The sequence below is a fragment of the Rhamphochromis longiceps genome, linkage group LG1 (assembly GCF_057381845.1).
Source record: "Rhamphochromis longiceps isolate RC_006_pf linkage group LG1, R_longiceps_female_GT1.1, whole genome shotgun sequence".
NCBI classification, from domain to species: Eukaryota; Metazoa; Chordata; class Actinopteri; order Cichliformes; family Cichlidae; genus Rhamphochromis; species Rhamphochromis longiceps.
In genome coordinates this window covers 9,516,044-9,536,181 of record NC_140557.1, presented here as the reverse complement: position 1 = coordinate 9,536,181, position 20,138 = coordinate 9,516,044, and the positions used below count along the sequence as shown (strand labels likewise).

General features: G+C 39.3%; 1 protein-coding gene across 1 annotated transcript; it reads right to left on the bottom strand.

The window, feature by feature from the left end:
* Positions 1-13,390: 13,390 nt before the first annotated feature.
* Positions 13,391-14,251, bottom strand: LOC146678268 (uncharacterized). Its single transcript, XM_085413200.1, has one exon. The coding sequence runs from the start codon at positions 14,249-14,251 to the stop codon at positions 13,391-13,393; it is 861 nt and encodes a 286-aa protein (XP_085269326.1).
* Between the last annotated feature and the right edge of the window lie 5,887 nt (positions 14,252-20,138).

Below are 20,138 nucleotides of genomic sequence, written 5' to 3'. Positions count from 1 at the left end.
GCAGGACTGGGAGGCAGGACCAGGGTGGAGGAGGTGCCAGATGGGTGTGGGAAGGGGGAGGGTGGTGGTGCAACCCGGTACTGGCTGGCAGAGTTCCCCCAGCTGTGCCCATTTGAGGGGAAAAGCAGCCCAGAGGAAGCTCCATTAGTTCCTGGGCCAGCCCAGGGCCTGAGTGCCTGATAGGAGTGGCAGCAGAGCAGAAACGCGCTCTCCCTCTTCTCCAGCCTCAGTGACCCTCCACTCTCAATTACTTCTCTAAGAAAGGAGCCTACAGACAATGAACACATCCTCTGGAGCACTGATTTATGCTTCATTCACAGAAGTTTTTTTTCTTGTTCAGTGTGAAAATTGAGAAGAGGTGTCCAAGAGCTGTACCTTAGTCTGGCTTATTATGTGGCAAAGGCCTTCTCAGCATTTACTGCACCTTTCTTTTCTTTTCTTTTTTTTTTGAATAGTGTCAGGCTTGTACTTTTTCAGCGATAAAATACTTGGACCAATCAGTCAACGAAATCTCCACCATGCATCATGTCTACAAGACAAGGACAAGTCTGAGTGAAAGGCTCAGTTTTCTATAGCCCAACAACCGTTTAATGATCAGATCCAGTCTCTATAGAAATGTATTAACTGTGAAGCCACTTTATCATACTGTTTTGTCTGAAGATTTGACTTGCTGGAGTACAAAAGTGGTCTGGCACACTTTTATAGAAAAGGATTGTGTTAACATCAAAGTCAGACATGCTCTAAGGCACTCCTCCCCACCCCAAGTGATTCATTCACATCAGTGTTTCTTTAGCCAAAAAGAAGCAGAAATGTCTGTATTCTGAAAGATGACACATTCACTACTCATTTTCTCCCTTCTTGGAACAAGTGAGGACGAAAAACACCAGAAAGGACCAGTCAGGAGCCTAAACGTCAGCTGCTTAATGACCCATATCTCTGTTAATTTCAAACCGTTTATTTCTTACACCCTGGTTGCTATAGGCCGGCCACTTTCCTCATTAAAAAAGGACAAGGTCACAAATTTGTGTCAGCTCTGTGATTTCTGTGAAGTTAACAACTCTTATCTCCTGCTAATCTATTCACCCCGATAGACAGTGTTGCAGAATTTCTGCATGAGACACAAACAACTGAGAAACACATGTTCTTCACGGTAAATTCGAATTTTTGACTCGATCTCTTTTAGTCCGAAGCTGATTTATTTCTGTTGTTTTAGGAGGAACACGTTAAAAGTCTGCAAGCTACCAACGGAAACAGATTAATTGTTTCAGTGTTTTACACATGTTTGTTCATTATGTCCTCGTGATAAGCATCTCGGTTTTCAAGGGTCAGGTTTTTTAACCTCTGTTCTTTTGTTTCTTTAAAGGAAAAACGCTTTAGCCATCTCTCCTATTTTCTTGTTTTTATTTGTCTCCCTTTTTTTGTAGTTGATACCACCTAGTTTGGTTTTGTGTCTGTGTGTCTCCATGTTAACTCTGTTTGTGTGTGTTTGTTTATGTGTCTCGTAAGTCTTGGCCAAGTAATCTTGGCCTGGTTGCCTGCTGTGCTGCCTGTCTTTCTTGCTTCCATTGACATTCAGACTGAGCAGCTGTGCCTCTTCATGTTTTTCAATTAGACATCACTTCAAACCAGCCTGTTTGGAATTTAAAAGGCTCCCTTTCCTTGTTTAAACACCCTGGAAACACTGGACATGAAAAACAAATCCAATTGTAGGGACTTTTTTTCTGGAAAAAATATACATCTATATGAGGAATTTTTTGTGTGTGTTGCCTGTGATGGGCAAAACTTTGACCTTTAATTAAGAGTGAATATGATTACTGCTGTGAAGGTACTCTTTAGTGATGGGGGATAAGAAGTGCAGATTATCAGAGGAAGGTTTGACTCACCTCAACAGGTGTTCCCTCTAGGTGCTGGGGAAAAAAAGGCAAAGGCCACAGTAGTGGGACTAAATAACCCAAAAGGTTTGCATTTTTCCAATCACAACAGAGGTGTCATTTATGTCCCCGTCACGAAGCGTGACCTGGACCCAGACTGAGCCCTGAGGAGACACGCTATTGATCTGCACAGCCAAGAAAGCCAGCTGCCATTAAAGCCATGACAGTGGAACTGTACGGCATCGATCGGCAGCGCCGGGGCCCCACCATATTATTTATAGAGGAGAGCTCCATCCACTACTCTCTTATGTCTGATAATTGATGGCAAGTGGGGCCTTGCTTCCTACCCTGACCCCGACAAACTGAAAGTCAGATGGATTACATCTAACACAATTATGATTGATATTATCAGATTACGCCACGCACGGCAAGGCATGCTGGGTGAGCAGAACTGGGGCATGCACTGTTAGAGGATGTCTGGCTTTATTCCTCCTGTGGGAAAAATGGTGAGCCTGTGGTGAAGGTGCGTGTGTGAATGTAACTGAGTCAGCGCATGCAGAGGTCCCGGTGAGGCTAGCGATCCTAGAATATCCAGTACCGTCTTATCTAAGAATCAGATATAAAACACACATGTTGCAGCCTGTGTGTACTCGTGCATATTAGAGCTTCCACCTGGTTTGAGATGACAATTACAACTCTCCTACAGGTAGTGTGAAACTATCCTTGCAGTTGACTCAAGTTAATTAATACATTTTCCAAAGTTGAAGTTGCCACATTGCCTCATTGATTTATTTCCGCCACTTTCATAAGACTCCCCAAGCAGAATGATTGGATTGAGATCTTCACATTTTCTTCCACCTCAGTTCATTAACATTGTTTTATGGTTTTGTGGGTTTCCCTTTCTTTTTTCTTTTAAAGGATTTCCTTTGTCTTGGTAGATGTATTTAAATAATCAGCGTAGAATTTTCCTAAAAAATAATTTTTAAATGATTTCCCGTGAATAAATTCTACTGCGAAAACATTAGCGTGAAAAGGAGTCAGTGTTAAAAAATCAGTTTTGAAGCAGTTTTTGCTTGTAGATCCAAAATTTGACATTTGATTTTGTATGTTTTTATCTACAGTGTGAGAAAGCTTCTCCATGCTCACTCACTTGGTTATGAAACCGCTATTGTAGATGAGGCTGGCTGAAAGTGGTATATTCACAGAGCTACAGGAGCATGCAGCACAGACTCTTCCTGTCCCATCAATGACCAGCATACTGCTCTCAATCCATTTCTTTATGTAGTATTATTATGAGGTTTACTTGCATTTTTTCCCCCTCTAATCCAATTATTCTGAATGACTATAATGTGATTCAGACATTGTTTATTATTCAATTACAGGACATATCTCTCTCTCAAACATGCAACGCTTGCTTGTAAAGCCCCTCTTTATAACTAAGAAGTTTCTGCATTCTTTGGAGTTCATCGTGATGGGGAATTGAATTAACATGACAGAAGGAGTAGATCCTTATGAGACTTAAATTCTAACGACAAGTCTGTTAAAATTCATTTTCCACTCTGATTAGATTTAGTGTGATCATCACGACTTCACAGACATGTCCGTTCTTCATTCATATTTGAGGGAAGAAAAACATAAATCTCCCAAATTGGTTCCAGTCTCTTCTTGTTAAAATGATGGAGATTTATAGCTCGACTGTACAAGGTCTAAGCCGTTTGCCTCTCCCTGCCAACATCAGCTTCATAAATACACCAACAAAAATGTCTTGAATGGTCACAGCAATTGCCCCAGATTAAATTAAATGTACATCTTTCTCCTGTTAGATTTGTATGCCCAATTAGTAAGAAAAACTAAGATTCTGACTAGATACTGATGGTGGTTTTATGGCACAGTAGTGCACAGACTACATGTCTGCATAGTGCTTTAGAATGAGATACATAATGACTTCCAGTAGGTGCTGGTCTCCCATTTTATATATAGTACTACTTTAAGTAGCTGTGATAGATTTTAGGGTTGGAACTGGAGAGTGTTCGCATTTAAGGTATTCAAAAGTGAGCATCCTTTCCTGATGGGAAACTGTAGTACAGTAAATAAAATGTATATTTGAAAATCGTTATGTACATGTGACTTACAGTCTGTGATGTGTGCACAGCACAGTGAGCTGTAAGATCCCTGTAACAGTGAGATGAAGTGAAGGAGGGGACCAGGAACAGACTGGTTGGCTGACTCTCCTGTCTCTCTGGCCAAGTGCATTTTAACACCTGGAGTCCTGGCAAGGTCCTCTCCAAGCACTACACTAGGAGTTATTAAGAGCCCCCAAAAAAGGTGATTCAACTGATGTGGGTGGGGGGTATTGAGTGTCAACCAAACAAAAAAAACAAAAGAATTCCCATTCAAAAGATGGTGTAGCATTACACTCCTGCTAATCTTTATCAGCCCAATTTAATGGTTTGTGATATTTGATTTCATTTTTTACTTCAGCAAAGAGAGGAGGTACTATATGTATGGTGAACATATGGCACATATTAGATTACTCATATATTGTTTTGTTTCTGCAGTATCCTCTTTCTCATCCACTGGCTTCATGCAGCATATGTTCTCTGCCATTACTCATATCACAGAATCTATTGAAGTTTATCTGGTATCTGATACCAGCAGTATGTTATATGTTCATAAACGGCCGCTAAGCTCCAGGTAACTTTTTTTATCCCCCTCAAAAAATTAACTGTAAACTTGTGGCAAACATGGCTCCAAATGCATTTACCTGTTGTGAAAACCTGTTTTTTTTTAGCAACACTAGCCTCCAATTATTCAGGGTATTAATCATGCAAAACAGCAAATTGCATCACGTGAAGTTGTCATTTTGTTCTTAAAGATTTTTCCTTTTCTTATTGTTTACATTTTTTCGAAACTACCATAATTTCTGCACGCTTTTTTAATTAGCCCTAATTTCAAGGCACATCTGAGGCAGATAGTCATTCTGCAGGTATTTGCTCATAAACCAAAGTGAACCAAACTAGGTTTTGACCTGAAAATGAAATCTCACTGCAATCACAGTTTTACTAAACAGAAAAAATTAAACCTTCCAGATGGTTCTAGAAAAATGATTGAATCAAAAATTATAGCACAATAAAGTGTTTTTTGTTTGTTTTTTCAATTTCAAAGTGTCTGGTTTTGGATTATTCCTTAGGAACAGAAAATCTATGCCGAAGCCAAATTATGACACTCCAAAAGCAAGCAGTAACTGCAGAAAAATCATTGTAAGCATAGATCACGTCTATGGGTATAGTGATTTTTGCAGACAACACAGGTGCAAATTTAAATGTTTTGATAAATGATCACAGATAAATTCTTTTAAATACATTTTTGCAAACAATAAATATAAAAACAAAATAATAATGTTGCGAGATCAAGCCTATTTTCTTTCTGCTTGTACGGTGTGTCCTTCTAAATGAATCATCAATTGTCTCCTGTCTCTGTCATCATCTAAATTGTATTATAAAGTCAAAATGCAGCACAATACATCTTCAGCGCAGCTATTGTGGCAAGTAATTGAACATATCAGTTCACAGAAGCTAATAAGAGCTAGCTTTGTAATGTAGGAATTGTACATTGACAAACGGATTGCATTTACTTCTTTCTGCTGTGCTTATTATCAGTAAGTTGTAATATAAATATGCAAATCTGCTGCTTGAACTTTACAATCCTCAGTTGAGGCTATTCATCTCCTTTAAAGTGTTCATTTACATGTGGAGAGCCCCCATGCATCAAGCCGTGTCATTTTGAAAGCAAATATTAATCAATTTTGCATTGTGGATTGCCCCGGAGCGGTGTGTAATACATGCAGTGTCTCAGCTGGGATGGATGCACGCAAACGGCTCCCCATTCAAACTTCTGATAACTGTGAAGTGCAGGCAGCACCATTAAGTGCTATCACTAAGCTTTATCATATGAGGTGCACACATGCTCCACCATTCCCAACTCTGGACCTTTTTAAAATAGCTTTGTTTACAGATAAAACAACCTTGAATATAATGCTAATTTCCTTTATCCCATCTAGATACACCCAAACGCAGCTACTGTATTCAGGCTGTATTTCTTTGACAGACGTTTCCTTGCGTGCTTTGGACATGCAAGACAAAAATACCATATAAGTTGTCTAATGGATAATTATTTAAAAAAAAAATTAAAGCCAGATGGCTTGTTGTCTCGTTGGCTTACTGGTGATGGCACATGTGTTAACTGACACTGAATCTTCCATATTGTTCAGTTGATAATACCTAGTGAGCCACCTACGATAATCTTTCAGGCTGAAGTTTGTCTGAGTCATGCAAACTGCTGTATTTCAGCTGACGCGGTCTGTTAATGTTGATACCCTTCAGAACTTGTTAAGCTCATTCCACTGTTCAGCAGCATGACTATTCAGTTTCACAGGAAGCTACAGCAGTTTCACTTTAGTGTAATGGATTGGAATAATACTGTGATTTCCTGTACTCAGACTCATGGCCCATGTAATTTGGTTGTCGGCATCATGATGTTGTACTAATGAGCTCTCAGTGTTGTGTCATGTTTTCATATGGCACTCCTTATATTGTCTGCTGGTGATGGTGAGAGTCTTTGGCCTTGTTACAGAGCTTTATAAGCCATGATGGATTCATGTCATGTTTATCCATCTGCTCACATGCCCAGAGCTCCTCTCTTCACGGCTGCCTTAGCAGGAAAATATGAGTCTGTTTGGGGTCTTTCTGTTGTCTAAAAACTTGTAAAATGTGGTTATATTCAGTTAGTCATGTTTTCCAGGCAAATTATTTCAAATGTTTTTGGTGATTTGTTTTTTCTAGCAACAATATGAGAATGTGGTCTTGAATGAAATATATCAGCTATCGATAAGAGAGCCATGAAGTGTAGTAGATGCATTCCATAGTCCTCAAATATCAGTCACACTTTAGCTCATAACTAAAAACCTGAGAGTAGCATGTTATGATCCAATGGTTTTCCTTGAAAGTTCTAAAAACACTGTACAGTGATATGGGGAAGAAATAAAGCTTGCAAAGTAATCTACTGTACAGTAATGTATCTGTGCAAAATCTGTGAAAGTCATCACAGTTGCATGGCACCTTTGACCAGTGCAGTACAATCAGATTTTCTAGCTTTGTTGAGGAGCTTTGTTCTAGCATCACTGTCATCATACTGAGTAATACCACATTTGGCAAGGCCGCTGGCGTTTTGCAGGCCGTGTAACCAACCTTACCAGGCAATCTGACAGGCTGAAACAACAGTCCTGATAAAGCCAAGCTAGCAACTAAGTAAAAACTCAGCATACAGCAAATACAGCAGCCTGCCCCCATTTCCCTAAGGGCTGCCTCCTACTCAATAGCGTCAGACACGGCAGACAAACGATGATAAAGTGATCCTCTCATGACTTTGACAGGCCCGACAGACAGCGGCAGGTTTGGCTCACGCAATAACGCCAGTCAGCCAGACTCAAAGAAGAGCAATGAGACACGCGTTTCATCTGCAGCTGAGCAGTCAAAGCGAACACCTACCCTCACAGCCAGGTCCCTAATTATTGCAAACCACTTACTACTAAATAAAGAATATTGCTGCTGTCAGAACAGTCTCACAGTCTTTAATTTAGTTTTTAGAATTTCTAGATGACAAAAAATCTCTTTTGTCAGGAACAGGAGGGTTATTTTTAATACAGTATACAAACATATTAGTTTGTTGATTCTATTCACACTAAATCTTGGAAAAATATATTAATGTTATGAGAATGAATGTGTTTATTGGCCCAAGTGTGAGATGTGTAAACACAAAGCATGGTAAATAGTTTTAGTTTCCTATTGCTCTGAAACTATTTCTCTATGCGGTGACCTGTAATGACAGAAACAATGCAAGTAAACACAAAAACATTGTTTTTTGCTGTCATTTCCTAAGAATCAGAGGAAGTTTTCTGGTTTCTAAATCTAAATTTGTGGTCATAAGTGCGTGGTTATAAGCACAAGTCTTAAACCTGATGAAGGTAGTTAAACTGGCTGCAACAGAAGACTCTCATAATTGCACAGCAATGTCTTTGAACCTACCCACCATAATTCTGATATAACAAAAATGCATCTCAAACGTCTGTATCTGTAGCACAAACTTGTACTCCTCCACTGATCACTATACATGATTACACAACTTCCAGACTAGGTGCACGAGGGCACCTATCAGCCACATCTATGGTACCAATGACAGCGGCACAATGGCTTGATGACATTAAAACGCATCTAAAAGTGAACTACAAGTAAATGAATGAACAGTATTTTTTTTACTGTTTACATATACCAGTTTAGTCAAATGCCTTGCTTGATCTTCCAGGTAATTTAAAGCACCAGGAAGGACCATAATTGCTTTAAAGAAGCAACAAGGCCACAAGGAGAATGGTTGAGCCAAAGGTCAAGCATGTAATATCAAGGAGATCGCACAACTGTCTCCACTGCACAATAGCTTCCAGGAAAAGACACCATGTAGCCATTTCAGCATAAGACATTCATTTCTCTGTTAATTATAGTCATATTGCTGTATTGAAGTCCAGTGTTCTTTAACATATTCTTTGTTTTGAGTCCTTTTTGTCTCAGGTAATGGAATGTCAGCTCAGTGTGATTCCCGTGTGCTGCAGAGTGTTGATCAAAGTGACCTCTGCACCCCTCTGCTCCTGCAAATCAATACACGCAGTCAACAGGAGCTGACAGAAGCAGGCGCAACATATAATAAATGACAATTCACCAACACAATGGCAAGAGCATATCTGACAACTGCTGCTCATGGCAGTCATTTTCATGTGATGCCAAGCTGTTATGTTCAAAGTGGGATTCATTTGCCAGGACTGTCTCACACAGATGCTGATATTACAAGGCTGACTTGTAAGCACCTCATCCCCCAGTCATATGTTCCCGCTGAAGCTGTCCCAGCCAAGTGCTGACAGAGGCAGCGGTATTACAGTTGTATCTTTTTATTGTTGTTGTCTTTCAAAGGGAGCTTATATTGAAAGCAATTTTCCTCTTAAGGGAGCAAATTGTTCACAGAAAATTGTAACTGCCATTGCTTGGAGATGATTGGCTGCATCTTTTGGTGTTGGCAGCCAGGAATGGAAGGATTTCATATGCGGGATTGGAGAGGAAGAAAAAAAAAAGGAGCAGCGCATATTAAGATGTGTTGTGAAAAATGAGTGTGAATTTTCACACACTCCGGATGATGGAAAAGGCTGCTGTTTTTTTGTCAGGTGGAGGGGAAACAGAAATCTGTGTGTATTTTGTTCTTGTGCAAAGAGGTAGAGGCAATGTGTTGTGGTGATGGGAGGTGCAGTTATCATAAACTACTCTGTGAACCTATCAGAAAAACTGTCCATTTCCCTTCATGTTTTGTAGCTTTGTAGGGATCAAGAGGATTTGTTTTTGCTGGCAGTTTTCCCAACACCTGAACCAGAAGGAAAGGGACATCTGGGTTGTGTTGTGGACTAGGAAGCTAAAACGTATGTCAAATGACTGCTTCTAAAACAATGAGAGGGACCAGCAAGGCTCCCTGTTCCCAGACAAAATCTTTGTAAACTGCACATATTTAAATTATGACTGGCTTATAAACATACAGAGCATATGGTTTAGCCATCCTTTTTTTCATAAGCACATAAGAAATTGAAGAATATTTTGACAGTTCTGCCTGCATTGATCTTAAAGTCTTGCACGCTGCCTTTAGGAAATGCTCACATTTTAAAGCTTAGCTTTTAATCGAAATTTAAAATGTAAGCATATATATTCACAGATAAGGTTTCACATCATGAGGGTAGAGGTTCGCTAAGCTAAAAACAAACCATAGCAAAAAAGCTGCCCTATCCATGGTTAGGGTTGGGGAGGGACCTGCAAATCTGGCAAACCACAAATATTTTTTGGCAAGAGTACAAAATAGTAAAACACAAATATGGTTAAAAACAATGACAGGCTAAGACATTTCAGGGAAAATATCTCACATGCATTCAATGGAATAAACCACAAGATATCTGAATCATGGAGAAAGCTGATCTGTATTGCATTAAAAAGCCTATCCAGATCCATTCATTCAGTAGAACTGTTTAGAAATTATAATCAGACTAACGGTACAAAGTGTTGTTACAACAGCCACTAGGGCGGAGTTAGCTAGTCATCAGCGCCAGCTTCTGTAGATATCGCTAAAGTCCAACATATAGATTTCAAAATTCTTTTTCAATCTGATGACAACTTTCAAGATTTGGAATATTTTGAACTACCAACATTACAAATTGCACCTTTAATACTTCTCTACACACCTGTGTACAGGACTTAACTCGCAGTGCCAGCTCTCCTGCAGACTTGCTCCCCTTAACTTTTCCCCTTGCATGCCAAATTACGCCTTCTATGCCAAGGGGATTGATTGGGGAACAAAGCCAGACAGTAAATTCACTGCTAGAATTAGAGACTTCTCTTTGCTGTATGGTTAAATAAAATTTACTTTTATTGCAAATTCATTTATTTATTTTGGTACTTTGTCTTTAATATTCAATAATGTGTAGTTCTTCTGATTTCTACCATAGTAATAAAAAAAAAAAAGAGCTTTATATAGCTCCGCAGCTTGATACCAAGCATGAATTCTAAAATAGTTTTACTTTTGGTTACTGCCAGTGGTGATGACCATCAAATGAATGCGTCAGCTGTTGCTTGTTGTATGCTGTTAAAATGCAAAGGGATCACATGGCTGTCCTCGTGTTTTCATTTAACTGTGAAAACACAGAAAGGCCTTAATAATGATGTGGTTTTCAGCCTCCCTAAGACAAGATGTGAAGTACAAATCAAATATGCATGTTTAAAAAAAAAAAGCAAATGCCATTCTAAAAGACAGCTGTGTATTTTATTTCTGTTTTCAGTATGTGTTGCAACAATGATGAACCATTGCATCTGGCCGAAATTATTGGTTAACCATGTAACCAGCCCAATCTGACCTAAAAACTGATGAAACCATGTACAATGTTTAAACCACAGTAACTGATGCTTAAGATCTTCCAAGATAGACAAGAAAACAAAAATTCTTAGCAGTCATAAGAACATCATTCAGCTGAACTGAACATTCAAATTCTCAGACTATAAAAGTATGATCCATCTATTCTTTGACTATCCCATTCAAGTTTGAAAAAGGGCTGGAGCCTAGCTGTCATGGATTGGGGGGAGCACACCGTCACCAGTCTGTCAGAGGACTATTACAGAGGGACAGAAAACCATTCATGCTCATATTCACACCTTGGGTCAATTTAGAATCACTGATTAACCTAACATACAAGTCGCTGGCAGGAAGCCAGGGTACAGAGAGAGAAGCTTTACAGGCGCAGGAAGAACATACAAGCTCTACACAGAAAGGCCTCAGCTGGTCACTGGATTCAAACCCAGGACCTTGCTGTGAGGCAACAGAGGCGACATGTTAAGAGTTCATTTGCAACAAAAAAAGTGTGACTTCCTTTAAAGCCATACTTCAATCTATTGCTGTCTGTCTATTCTCCAGTAAACTGCCCCTCGACATACCACATCCTCCCTCCTCCACCATCACCAACAGGTCGTTGCAGCTGCTGCTAATTACCCACATACTGACATTTCTCTAACTATAGACATAATGAATTATGAAAGTGACAGAGCCAGACCAAACTCACTCAGCAAACATCATGCCACACCTTCCACCAAACCTGTTTGCTTTGGGCGAGCTTGCCTCATCCATTAGTTGTTATTGTTTTTTCTAAACATGACATTGATTCAATTTACCACCAATCAATTTCAAATTGTTCTGACATTTCAGATATGACCTTAAAGCCAGGCAGTCCAAGAACTATGAGTAGGATTAAACTTTTGTTAATGAGGTGATTTCTCTTCACACGGGGCCGTGTGACACGATAGAACAGGAGTGGTCAGTAAAAATTAGATCAATTATTGTGAACGAAACCGCTTTAACTTGATTACCTTTGCACTCGCTAATTTGTGTAATTAATAACCTCCCCTCAGCTGCAGAGAGCAGTTTATTAATAACAATCTATATCTGTGCTCCTTAATGAAATGGCAGGGGCCAGGCCATCCGTTCTGCAGGTAATGTCATAATCAATGGTGCCCAACGCACATGTTAATTACCGTAGTTATTAATTGTTACAGTTGGACTTGAATGCTACATGCTGTCAGCCCCTTTGTCCTGCTATGTATAGCAATCAGTGGATTGAAAATGGCAAATCTAATTAGCCATTCAGCAAGCAGGCTGGGAATCCAAATGAGACGGTATCAGCCCTGACAGCTGGCAGCCGAGGCGCCGTTCACACTGGGCCGTGAACAAAACCGGCATTATCCACTGCCCCGGGAACAACAGGAAAAGGCATGTATCGCAAACTAATAAATACATTCACAGCAGCAGCCTGCCATATCACACAATGGTCTAATGAAATGCTTGCTTGATGCCTTTGTTTGGGTACAAGGAGTGTTTATGCGTTTATCTGTACAGAGTGCACCTCGTCCATCCTGCAGGCACCAGAGAGTCATTTTTAAGGAGGAGAGGGATTCTGTACAAACTTCTGGAAACCATTTTATGTAACTGATAAAAAAAAATTTATTAAACCGATGATTCAAAATCCTTTATTAAGATGAAAAGAGTAAAAAAATAAAGTTGAAGTTTTACTTCAATATGAATTGCAGTCCTGTGTATTTATAATAAAGATCAGCATTTATATAAATAAAGATGATATTATAATAATATAACCCACGTCTAATCCATGAAGCTGCTCCATTCATAGTGAGGTTTTGTATGTTTCATAAACCCTGTCAAGAGCTCATAAGAAGTTTTCCTACAAAGACAATAATGTCTGGATGGTCTCCAGCCCCTTTGCAACCCTTGGATAAGCATGATGGATGGATGGATGGATGGATGGACCTTCAGATTATCATTTGTCTCTTTAAATAATTAGTGTGAATGCTTATCAGCATTCACAGTATTGTTCTTTCAATCTTTATTATTCCATTTTATATATTCCGTACGTTTTTCGGCATCTATCTCCTTCAACACAGTTCAACTTAGAAAACCCATTCAAACACCATTAGATTCCTCTTCTTTAGGACATTACTGCTTGTATTTTTCTCATTTTTAACATTTATATTTTTTAAATTATTCAACTTTATTCAACAAAAATTTTCAAAGGGAGGATCTTCAAATTCTCATTCACCTTACTCGTCTTTCAACTCTAACTACTTCCACATACATTCACATAGAGACACCATTAAAACTTTAAAACGAAGCCAAGACATTGAACTATTCAGCTTGTATTTATCTATTTATCGTTTTATTTTAATGAAGTTTACTTTAAGTGTTCAGATTTGTACTCATTTTTATTTGACTACATTAAAGTAATCAAATAAAGACAGTTTTGATAGAGCTCCTGATGTCAGATGGTAGGTTGGGCTTGCCAGAGGTCGTGCGTTTTCTCAAGTCTATTTTCTGTGAGACAAGTTCTAAAGGATCTTCTCGATGGCACAGCGGATGTTGGTCAGAAACACTTCATTTCCCTTCTTGTTGAAGTGAATTCCATCCTGTCCGAATAGGGTTTCGTCATAATATCTCAGGGAGGGATGTTCAATGATGAAGCCTCCAAAGGAATGAACTGCCTTTCTCATGATTGAGTTTACAGTTTTTTCGCCCATGTCCATCATGTACTTTGGATTTCTGTACCTCCACATTTGGCGTTCGTTGATGCAGGAATATAGGATTGTCATGGAGGGGATCCTTGCATGCAGTTCAGTCAAGTCTTTAGTCATTGCAGAGGAAAGTTCCTGGGCGGATACGAGTCCCAAGTCGTTCCCGCCTGCATGAATGACCAAAATATCAGGTGGACTCTTTCTGAACATCAACTCTGCATCAAAACAAAGAAGGACGCCATCCCAGCGCATCCCTGTTTTTCCAAACCAATGAACATTGGCATCAAGTCCAAAGTTTTCTCCAAACTCGTGGCGTGCTGCCCATTCTCCCCGCTTTATGTAACTTGAGCCGATGATCCATATGTTAGGTACCCTCTTCTGTGTCTTGCTCATTTCAGTGTGACTGCAGGGTCTCTCTTTAGAGAAACGCCGTTGCTTCTTTGCTGTGGAGAAGCTTCTTTTGTCATCAAGTCGATCCTCAACTTCAGATCGCTTTCTTTTTGATGCAAGTTTGTTGCTAGTTAAAGCAGATTGATCAACCAATGATAGTTTCATCACACTGGGTGGACTTTGCACTCCAGTGGAGAAACTGCTCCGTACTTGGCTTGTAGACACTGGCTGTTGGGTTGGATCATCTTTTAGGCTCAAAGCCTTCATCATTCTAATGATGGTCTTCATCGAAGATGAAGAGTATTTCTTTGATAACCCAAGCATGATATCACAGCAATGACTTCAGGGACTTTTAAAAACCTTTTGTCAAGACGTGTGAGAATTGCAACTATAAGCTCCGAACTGAAAAACAACAATGAAAAGAGTTGAGGTTACAACCTCTATTTAAGGGGTTTTGAAGGTCTGTCATGTGGAGTTCCTTTGATGTCATCTGCACCTCTATGATGTCACAGAGTAGACCCGCTTTTTGTATGCTATTTCCTTTATCACCATCAGAGATGGGCAGTAACGCGTTACAAGTAACGCGTTACTGTAATCCGATTACTTTTTTCAAGTAACGAGTAAAGTAAGGGATTACTATTGCAAAAATGGTAATTAGATTACCGTTACTTTCCCGTAGGAACGCTGCGTTACTACATTACTAAAACCGTGATTTTTTTAAGAGAATGTCTCATGACAGTGACGTAAGCAAGTGCGACGTTCGTGACAACAGCTGTGTGCAGATCAACAATGGATAATATATCGAGTGCAGGAGAGAGTATGAGCGTGCAGCGTTTAAAGCGTGGAAGTACTGACCTTACTTTGAGTTTGATTCCATAAAAAGTGACAAAAACATTCGTGTCCGTTGTGCGTGGGAAGAAAACTTCTTTTTACAGCAAAAAAACCCCCCTAAACTTCCAAGCAAGCACCAAGTGCGCAACGACGTAATGGGAAACTCACAGAGAAACTCGCGGATTCCTCCACTGACCGCCGCGGCACACCTGCACCAGGGTAAACCTCCGCCTGCCCCACTCCTGCTTTACAGGTGAAAATAGAGCAACAGGACCGCTAGTCTTTCATTTTATTTATTTTCTGCTGTGTTTTACTTTCATCTATTTGAAAGAGTGAGTGTAAACACAAAAATTTTTTTTTAAAAAAATTATGTGCTGGAATGTGCAGAAAATAGGTTTAAATATTAAACAAAATTCTTCCAGTCAGAGAATGTTGCATATAATTAAATTTTTGCTTGATGCATAAAGTTAAAAGATTAAAACTAATAAAACAAGTTTTAAAAAGGGACCTTTCCATTTGATTACATTTTGTATGATGGATTATGTAGAAAAAGTAGAATTGGGCTGAAAGATCTATCGCTTTATCACCTATTCAGGTTGTAAATCGTGTTTTTAAAAAGTAACTAAGTAATTAATTACTTTTAAAAATAAGTAATCAGTAAAGTAACTGGATTACTTTTTGGGGGAGGTAATCAGTAATTAGTTACTGATTACTTTTTTCAAGTAACTTGACCAACACTGATCACCATTCAACTTAGAAAAACCATTCAAGCACCATTAGATTCCTCTTCTTTTGGAGATGTGTGCTTGTATTTTTCTCATTTTTGGCTGTTATGTTTTTTTTAAATTATTCAACTGTATTCAACAAAAATTTTCCATGTAATTTAAAGGGAGGATCTTCAAATTCTCATTCAACTTACTCCTCTTTCAACTCTAACTACTTCCACATATGTTGACCTAGAGACACCATTCAAAAACTTTAAAACGAAGTCAAGACATTGAACTTTTCAGCTTGTATTTATCTTTTCAATATCTTTTATACTTTTTCTTCAGTTCCAGTTTAAGTTTCATCCTTTTTTTTTCAGCCGTTTCAGAGTTTATAATGGGTGTGTATGGGACGGAATGTTGCCGCTAGAGTGAGACAGCTCAACTGCTAGAGTGAGAGGAGGGGGTGAATTTATCTTAAAATATTTTCTTAAAACTGCTGCTGTGTCCGCAGCGTTTGCTCTACAGGTCTGATTTTACCCTCAAAACGTAGCCATCGCTGTCCTCTTTCATCTAATGTGTTTATTATTATAATAGGTGTTATGGTTCTTTCATAAATGTCACCAATGCACAGCCTCCTCCTTCCAACTCTTCCATAGACTCTAATGTTAAAATGGCTCAGAAAGTTCGTTTGAAAATCAGAAGTACAGGCTGTCTTTCCACTGTCACCACGCCAATATAATAAAGTCCACAGGCATGAAAACTGAGAATTCGATAGACTAGACATTGCTGCCACGCACGGTGAAAGAATTTTGTCAATACGACTTGTACTTTTCATTTGGGAACAATTTGTTTCGGCCTGACTTTTCTGTTCATTTTAAGCAGCAAAAGTGAGGTGCATGTCTGTGTGCGTGTATATGGAGCCATTGGGTGCAGTCACTATAGCAACCAGGCTCACACCTGCCTGCTTAACGAGCTCTCTCTCACTCTGCCAAGATTCATCTTAAACACTTCTCTTTCAACTGCTGCTGTGTCCACAGTGTTTGCTCTACAGCCATCATTTTACCCTCAAAACGTCGCCATCGTTGTTCTCTTTCCAACACCGTCTCTTTAAAAGCTCAGGGATGTAAACTTTTTAAACTGTGTGGATCCAAGTGGAGGGATCACATTTTAGTCATTCAGTGATTCAAAGAGTATGAACTTTTAATATTCATTCAGATGTTTTCTGACTAAATTTTCTTTTCTCATTACTTAGGTTTTTCTAATTTACATTTAAAACATTTTCAGCTATTTTCCAACTTCTTCTGTGTGAACATCAGCTTTCAAAAGTTCTGCACTTTGGTTTTCAGGTGAAAATTTCTGTATCTTTCATCTTATTCAAAATGTATAACTTAAAATTCAGCAATTAATTCATTTCAGTGCATACATTCAGATTCAAGCATTCACACTGCAGTTTCTTCAGAAAATGCACTTTCTAGTTTTACCTAATTGTTGCTATGGTTGTGAGAGGAAAGGGTTAATAAGAGTACAAAAGGAAGCAGGATGTGGTTTACTGACACAAACCATAATGTGGATTGTGACATAAAAAAAACCTTAATATTCCCATTTTTACACAAAGTGGATGACAACACGTAGTTCACAATGAAGCAGTATGCCTTGTGTGTGTCTGGTGTCAGTCTCCATATGCACTGCGCTTGGATAATTAAGGGTTAATTCATATGAAATCATGGCCAGTAACTAAATGCTATCACGTGGGTCAAGGTTAACATTAAGAACAGCAAACAGTAGGCAGAGCTGATAGCAAAAAGGTCACAGGTTTCAATTTCCACAATGTGCAACCTGCAGAGACGATGGGGAAAGAGCATGCACGCGTGTGCTCTCTGAAAACCGTGCATCTTCAACTTTGCATGAGTCAAAAACAGTGTTTTTAGCATTTTAATAGACTAATCCCATTTTAAAGTTTGTCTTTTTTATTGATAAGAATATCACAAAAAATTGAGCATTATTAAGGATTGTTTGTTTTCTCCAAAAATAAAGGTTACTGCAAAATGCTCCACTGCCATCACCAGGTGTTATTACTGTGACTGTTGTCCAGTACTTAGTGTCTCATTTTTTCATACTGGCACTTGACATGTTGTCATGTATTATATTATATTAGCATTACAAGTAAATCTACTAGTGAAATGAATTCATTTCACTCTTTTGCAAGCAGGCGTACACATATAGTGTGCACGCATTCATTGTTTGCACATACACACACACACACACACACACATATCCATATTTAAAGCAGGCAGCAGCTTGTGTCTCCATCAAGAGAGCACCTGTAAATAATGCAGTGTTAAAGGTGGCAGCCAGGAGCGAATTACAGGGTGAACAGGTGGAAGGATCCCCACCCCCACAACCTCCACCTACACACCCTTCTATGCACCAACTCCACCAAACACAAAGCCATGCCAAGTCTCACTCTCAGCTTCACCAGCCGTATTCTTAACACCACACGTGCTTCGCTATAGTGTGGTGGGCCCAGGGGGGCCGCCGGCCTTTCCTCTCGCCATACTCAAAGCAGTGATGGGCAATAAAAACACTTCACATCTTAAGTGAAAGATACGACTTTAAATATTTTACACACATTCTGCATATGCAATTTATCCACACCTGGCTCTTAGGACCAACAACATCTGGTAGCTGTTGCTTTAGAGGCAATTAATTCTTCATCCAAGCGACCAGGTCCTTTCTGAAAATGAGAGAGAACAACTTACGTGTTACTTAGATGAGAATAAATGTTAAGATTACAATACAGAACACAACAGCAGTTTAGAAGAAGCAATGATACATGTTTTACTGGAAAGACATCAAAAGGTGAAATGGAGTATTTGGCTATAAGTGTAGTTTTATCTTTTTACAAAAGACAACTATCGTGGCCAATGTGCTGTATGTAAGAATGTCGTTGCTGATTCAAAAAGTGATTAATGAAAATGTTAATTCCACATTTCTTTATACCACAAGTGGCATTTTAAAGAAATGGTGGTGTTTTTTTAAAGAATGTTGTTTGATGAAACATGGAAGGCTGCAATCGATGCTTTAAAAAAAAAAAAAAAAGACAGAAATGCTAATTTTGTGTCCTGACAACAATCAAGCCAGAGGGACTTGTATCTCTCAGCTGATGAATTGACTTGATAGATCTACTAAATGTCTGAGTGTAATTTTAGAGAGGCACGTGTCCACGGAAAAGAAAAAACAATCTGGGTAATGGTGAAAAATAATTGTCTTTGGACGCCTGAAGAAAAGTTTGGGGGGAAAAAAAACTAAAGAAAAGATTTTAAGATAACTTAAAGTGACTGAGTAACTGCTGAGTTAATACTTCTGGCAATAAACATTTAGGTTGATTACACTACTTTGACTTCATCAGAAACTGACCTTTGAAGACACTAAATAAAACCGGTTACCGTGATGGAGTTAAAACAACACTGAAGTGGTATATTGAGTTAGGACTGATTGGCTTAAAACCATTCATGCTCCACTCTTTTTCATCTTTAGTGCCGGAAATCACTGCTTTCCTGTTGTCTGAATGGCCGCAAACATTTACCTTCCTTCTGCACTGATAGGATTCTTTTGTTTATAGCTGTTTTTTCCCATGGGAATGAAAGTAGATTCGAACTTCAATGCTAAGTGAGAACTCTTCTGCATTTCTGTGCACCATATAACAACAGGGGACACCAGATTACCTTATGAGATGGTGTTTAAGATGCCCATGCTGCCACCAAGGCCTGTGTCCATGGCGTGGATGTGAGAACCACAGCAATGAAATCTTGGCAAGGTTATAAAAGAACAAAACAGTCCTCTGTCAGTGAGAAAGAACAGGCTAGTGAGACATTTCTAATCCAGCACCAAAATAAGAGTTTCTGTTTTGAGAGAATTTTAAAGTTTAAGGTCAAGTGAGTAAAGAATGACTTGTGGTTTATGGAAATTGTTGAAACTCTCCACAGGATGGGGCAAGTCCTAATTTAGCTCTTTCCTAACCCTTCTATTTGTTTGGGTTTGACTGCTGTTTTTCGGTGAATCAAAAGTTTAAGACCAAAGCAGGTGAGGTTAAACTACTGTAATCCTGTTTGCTGTTAGTTTGTGTGGAGGGTGGGGTTAAGGTGTTAGATGGACACTGGTTCTACTGACTGTTTATCATAAACACAGCCTAGCCCAGAGAGGTCCATCTGCTTTGATTTTATTTAGTGATTCCCCCCAGGGGCCCTGAGCTGGAGAGAGAATAACAATACTTGAGCCCATCTGTTCCCGTAGAACCAGCCCCGGCTAAATTACCACACGCTACGAGCGGCTGGCATATGCTGTGGCATAAAGCTACAAGAGGGCATTGTGCGCCAGCTGTTCTGTTGACAAATACTTATCTGGCACTTCTGAAGTCAGCTTGCTAAGCTGGTTTCAAGTTTGACTAAAAACTAAACAGGGTAAGGTGTGGAACAGGCCTCCCGTCCGGGGTGGAGATGCATGTATAATGCATGCTGCTTTATCCAGGCATATCATTTTGTCAGAGGTCGTCTGGGGAATTGGGTCACCGATGTAGACTTAAGCTGAGCATATTAGGGCAGCTAGAAGACTGCAACCAACCGAGTGTTCAAAACAGA